At 56.2% G+C, this 6000-nt stretch overlaps 1 protein-coding gene across 1 annotated transcript in view; it reads right to left on the reverse strand.

Moving 5' to 3' along the window:
• Positions 1–4928, reverse strand: part of GPR137B (G protein-coupled receptor 137B) — a 55490-nt gene extending 50562 nt beyond the window's left edge. The window contains 2 exon segments of the mRNA XM_043477032.1: positions 4349–4743; positions 4746–4928. Of these exon segments, the coding sequence (XP_043332967.1) occupies positions 4349–4743; positions 4746–4761 (411 nt within the window). The 5' untranslated portion in view covers positions 4762–4928.
• Positions 4929–6000: the final 1072 nt, after the last annotated feature.

Below are 6000 nucleotides of genomic sequence, written 5' to 3' on the forward strand. Positions count from 1 at the left end.
ATGAGGGCCTGGCACACAACAGATTCAGTAAATGTTCTTGATGAAATGGACTGCCAAGAACCACAGCGAGATCCACTTAGGCCTGAGGTCACCACCGCCTCCTCCCTTGGCCTGGTGGAGGTAAAGACAGGGTCCCCGGATTAGATTTTCAGATGCCTCCTTGTTTCCTGTCAACAGAGATAAGGACCAGGATGCATTTTAAGGGGCCGGGGGAGGTGGGGGGGGGGGTTGTTGTGTCCAGCAGGCACTCTTCCTGGCTCTGCGTGCCTAGCCGGGGACCCTGGACAAGTCACCAGGATCCTTGAGGCCTCGGTTGGCTGTGTGCAGAATGAAGGTGGGGCTTCTGGACCTCCCAGGCCCGTCAGCTCTTGGGGTCAGGAGCTGCAGCCATGAGGAACCAATGACTTCCAACCTCTTTCCAAGGAAAGGCCCAGTGTCACTGCCATTCGACAAACATGAAAGTTGCAGGTTGGAGGGAAAAGTCATTTCAGTGACACAGTGGGTAATGAAGGGCCGAGCCAGTGCTGGGGCCTGACCTTCAGGACTGCAGTTTGGCCAGAGTCTGGGCTCTGGCTATTAAAAGCTGCAGACAGAGCATCTCAACTGAGGGAGAGGAGAGGATGAGGGATGCAGCGCCAACACACCTCCTTTTACCTGCTCCAACCCGGAGGGCGGGCACTAGGGCCACCCTTGTCCTACAGCAGGTGAGTAATCCAGCTCTGCCCAGAGAGCCCAAGGAGGGCTGGCTCCTTAGGCTCCGGCCCCTGATTCACAGGTCTTTGCAAGCCCACCATGACTCCCTGGTCCACCACAGTCCCAAGCCCTCACCGTGAACTCTAACCTCCACCATGACCCCTAGGATCCCACAATGAGATGCAACACCCATCATGACCCCTAGGCCTACACCATGAGTTCCAACCCCCACCTTGACCCCCAGACTCCCACCATGAGCTCCAACACCCAACATGACCCCAGACTCCCACCATGAATTCCAACCCCCACCATGACCCCTAGACACCCACCATGAGATCTAACCCCCACCATGACTCCCTGGCCCCCAGCAAGAGCCTCAGACACCCACAGGAAAACCCCTGAAACCTCGCACCCACAGTCTTAAGGCATAGCAGGTTCTGACTCCTGCGTCACTGTCCGTTAGTCAAACCACCTCTTTCCCACAGGAGGGTTCTCTTCTTTTCCTTCCTCAAACTGGCCTGTAATGGCAGGAATCTGTCTCAGGGCTCAAGATGAGGCTGTACCAGGGGGAAGCTGAGCCCGCCACACTCCTTCACACCCAGGAACCCCAGGAGTCGGAGGTCCAAGCCCAAAATTCTAAGGGGGGACAACTGGGGGACATACCCACCCAGGTGTCACTGAGCTGCCAGGACCCTCAGACCCAGTTCTACAGACAGACCTGCCTCGCAGGGGACTTCACTGGCCCAGAAGCTGGCGGCCTTGGCCCTGGTGCCTCTATTGTACAGCCTGTGGGCAGAGGACCTACCACACCTCATGCACAGAGACTCCTGTTTACCTCAGGCCTCAGGGTCCTGCCCCTTCTAAGCCCCCTTTAAAAAGCAAATGAGCACTGAGCTAGAAGAACAGATTCTGGAGTAAATGCCTCCACTCCAGCCTCGGCCCTGCAAACTCCTAGAGCAGGAGTCTGCTGGACCCAGCAGGGCCCAGAGCTGGAAACAACTCAGTGCCTGGGGCTTCAAGGAGAGCACAGACACTCGGAGCCAGACACACAGACGCAGGGCCTGCTAACGACTGAACCGGTCCTACCAGGAGCTGGAGAGAGCAATCTCCTGCAGTCTTCGGAACTGAAATATACTCTCCCCTAAATCCCTTGACTTTTATTACTCAGCTGTGTTGGATGTACACTCGGCATCTCCTCAATTGGATGCCAAGCTCCCAGAGGACACAATGTGACATTCAGAGCAGGGTATGCTTTCCCACTGTAAGAGGTTTCAAATACTGTACCATGAAGGATAAGCCTGGCACTCTGATGTCACGGACGTGGCTGTGATTCCTGGCTCTAGGGCTCACTGGCCATGTGACCCTGAGGGAGTCATATATAACCTCCCTGGCCCTTCTCTGAAAATGGGGACATCACCCACCGTTCCTTCAGAGGGTAGTTGGGAAGAATAAATAAGACCGCTCAGAATCGTGCCTAGCACACAGCACAGGATTCTTCATTGTTAGCCACTATCCCCCACCCTCCAAAACTTGATTTACTTGCTCTGAGAGGGGGCTCAGGCCGCAGTAATCCTTAATGCTCCCTGGCCATTCCAGTGGTTGAAGAACCTGACCTAACAGAAGGCATGGGGAAGGGGCAGGGGGAGAGGGATGCTGGAGCTGGGAGTCAAAGGGCGACCCATTTACAGCTCCCTGGAAGGATCAGACTGTTTGCCAGGAAGCCAGGGAACAGCTCGTCTGCCAGGGTGTCTGTGATGCCAGCAGTCGGTACCACCTCCTCCTGCCAGCCACCCTGGAGAGACAAAGAAAACAAGACCTGGGAGTCATCAAGAAGCCAGGGCGGTGGCTTGTGGCCTCTCGGCTTGCGAGGCTGTCGGCCTGGTCACTCTTTCCCTCACTCAGCATTTACTCGCCAACCAGCAGATGGTGCAGAAAATGTGTGGCTCTGCGCCTAATCCAGCTCTGAGGGCAAAATTTGCATGTGACTACCAGACAGCCATGGCCGTGCTCTAAACTGTCCTTTTTTCTTCTCAAAAGGGGACCTGATCACAACATGCAATCAGACCTCTGTCACAGTTCTTGAAGGAACATCAACATACCTGAATCTTCCTGGAATCACCTGCTTTGGATCCAAAAAAAAGAAAAAAGAGTCAGAGTGTCTGTACTGTAGCTGACTGCCTGAACTGGTTTTTGTATTTAAAAGCTGTATTTGGACAGATGGCATACATGACTTGTGGACTGGAAAATATGTTGATACACTGGACGGAGGAGACTGCTTTATCTATAGATCCCTTTTGATAAAATTACAATAGCTACTTATGCTAGTTTTTAGCCAAAAGTGTTGCCTCCAGATTGTCATTCAGGGGCTCCCATTACACCAGAGTAATTCTTATTCTACCTTTTCTTCCTTTTTTTTTTTTTTCTTTTTTCCAACAACAGCATTTTTTTTCAAGATTTTTTTGAATGTGGACCACTTTTGAAGTTTTTATTGAATTTGTTACAATACTGCTTCTGTTTTATGTTTTGGATTTTTGGCTGCAAGGCATGTGGAATCTTAGCTCCCCAACCAGGGATCAAACCTGCACCCCCTGCATTGGAAGGTGAAGCCCCAACAGCATTTTCTTTTAATAAATAAGGACACTATTAAAAGGAATGTAATGCTTGCTGGCACAAAGCGTCTAGCCAAGCGACAGTTCTTAAACTCCCCTTACCAGGTGACATCACTGGCCTTCTCCCTGGACAGGGTCCTAGTGAAAATGGAAATTTTAGTGCTTGGAAAGCTAATTGGAAGCAGAGATGATGATGCCGATGACAGTATTGTACTATTACACCTTCATACAATATTTAACATGCTCTTTGCAAGACACTTCCAATTATTGTACTTAAGCGTCACAGCGGCCAAGTCAATTCGCACGTTCTCCCATTAACTTATTAACAATCTGCTCATAAAAAGACTCCCCAGTGCCTATAAAAGGGCGCCAGGAAACTTACGGCTCTTTCTCGGGGCCTCTCTGATGAGCTCAGGGCAACCCTGAGCTCTTGAGGCATCAGCTCGGGAGCTGGGTGCTACCCCGACGGCTGTGTAGCAATCCCGTGGAATGAGTGAGCAGGCTGCCCTTCAGCAGGGCTCCTATGCTGGAGGCCCCAAACATCCCATCCAAATCAGGGCAGTCCCACTCTGTCCTCAAAAAATGCCAGCGTCTGGCCCCAATCTGGAGGCCAAGGTGGCAGCGATTTTTCCAGGCTGGTGGTCAGATGCTTTGGGAAGAGGGGACAGAGGGGAAACTGGAGTGCCAGTCTCCTTGGTGGGCACATCTCCCATCAGTACCGAGTCTGATGTGTGCATGGAGATGCTGGCGCGCCCCGCGCGCTGAGTGCTGCCGACCTGCGGGCAGAGGATGACGGGTGGCCGCCAGCCCTCGCTCTCCTTTCCCTTCCCCTTCTCCGCCTTCGGGAATGAGACGGCGTTACCTGGGACAAAGGCCTGCAGGTAGGACAGGGCTCGGACCGCCCCAGAATCAATGCTTCCCCCCCGCCACACACACACACACTTGGCCCCGGGGCTCTGTGACCCGCTCCCGCGGCTGCCACCGCCCCCGCCAGGTGAGCGCCCGCCAGGTGTCTCCGCCGGCGGGGGCGGCCTCCCGCGACTCACCTGCGTGAAATACAAGTTCATCAGCGTAAGGGTGAAGAACTGGAGGCACACGGGGAAGCAGTAGAGCAGCCAGAAGACGAAGGGGCTGAGCGCGTTGGCCGCCACGAAGTCTCTGAAGTAGAAGGAGAAGAGCACGGTCCGCAGGGAGGCCCAGAAGAGGCAGAGGAAGAGGAAGACGCTCTGGTAGCTGAGCCGCTTGTGGCGGTAGCGCAGCACCAGCCAGAGCTGCACGTAGATGAACACGAAGAGCAGCGAGTAGAACACGGTGTAGACGATGGTGAGGCCGAGCTTCACGTAGGGGGGCACGGCCGGGGTCAGCGTGGGCGGCAGCGAGTCGTTACGGACGGGGTCCCACGGCTGGGCCTCCATCGGGCCAGGGGCGCTGCGGCGCGACCCGGGCGCTCCGGCTTCATCTGGGCTCGCAGCCGCCGCCGCCACCCCCGCGGGGGTCTCCGCGCATCGCGCTCCACCCGGAGCCCGGCGACTGGAGGAAAGAAAACAAGCCGCACTTCCTCCCCCGGCACCACATGATTCACTGGGGCGGCCTTTGTCTGCGATTGGCAGCGCCGCGCCCGCCGCCCCCGCGCGCCCGCCGGCCCCGCGCGCCCCGGCTCTGCCCCGCGCGCCCCCTCGAGCACCGCCCCCGCGCCGCGCCCCCCGCCCGCCCCGCCCCCTGCCCGGCCGCCAGGCCCCCGGAGCCCCGCCCCCCGCCCCGCGCGCTCCGCGCCCCTCCTGCTCGGCGCGCCCCCGCGGCCCCCGCGCGCGCCGCCCGCCTGTAGCCCCCCAGAACCACCCGCTGCAGCGTCGCCCACCGCGCAGATCCCCGCGCTTCGCGCTCTCCGCTGATGGTTACTTGTTGCTTTGCAACAAGAAGTTATTTTATTTCAACAACGACAAACGTTACCAAAAAATTTCTTTTTAACTTTCAAAATAAAACTTTACGACTCTGTGGCGATGAAGTGACTGCCGTTTTTCCTTTTTCATGCTGGAGTGATGTTTACTTCTAAATCCAGAAATGCCAAAGACAGGCTTTGTGTTTGTGAGGTCAGGTTTGTATACGCCGAGTGAGGAAAAGAATGGTCCCTATGACTGCCGCCTGCTCTCGGTGGTAAGCAGGGCTGTTTCCTCCCGGAGATCCACAGGGAGCGCCCCACACGGGGCTCCCGCGGCGGGGTGGGGATGCTCACCTCTCACCTCCCGGGAAAGCAGCTGGGGCACCGGAGGGAGCCCCCCGGACCTCAGAGTGGGGGTGATCGCCTCTGATTCCGATGCAACCCGCGGTCTTGCGCATCGGACAGACAAGCGCTCTGGTTTGCCGTGGCAGAGGAGTCGCTCCTCGAAGGCCATGACTCAGTTTACATCCCCAGGGGGGCTCTGTAGCATCACCTTAGGGGTGCTGGAGTTGTAGAGTGCCGTGGGAGAGAGCGCTCGCCAAGCTGCCCTCCGGAAGCCGCTGCCCTAGGCAAGCGATTTCGGTAAACAGAAGGAAGAGACCGGTATCTCCAAGACTCCAGTAATATCTTGTGATTTATTTTTTCATCTCAAGTTAAGAGTCGACTTTGTTCCTAACCGTGTGTTCTCTTTCATTAAAACGGCGTCCTCCCCTCCTGGCCCCGCACCGGTGGAACATAGACCAGCCCTGCTTTTCCAAC

The sequence above is a fragment of the Cervus canadensis genome, chromosome 8, assembly GCF_019320065.1.
Source record: "Cervus canadensis isolate Bull #8, Minnesota chromosome 8, ASM1932006v1, whole genome shotgun sequence".
In the NCBI taxonomy this organism is placed as follows: domain Eukaryota; kingdom Metazoa; phylum Chordata; class Mammalia; order Artiodactyla; family Cervidae; genus Cervus; species Cervus canadensis.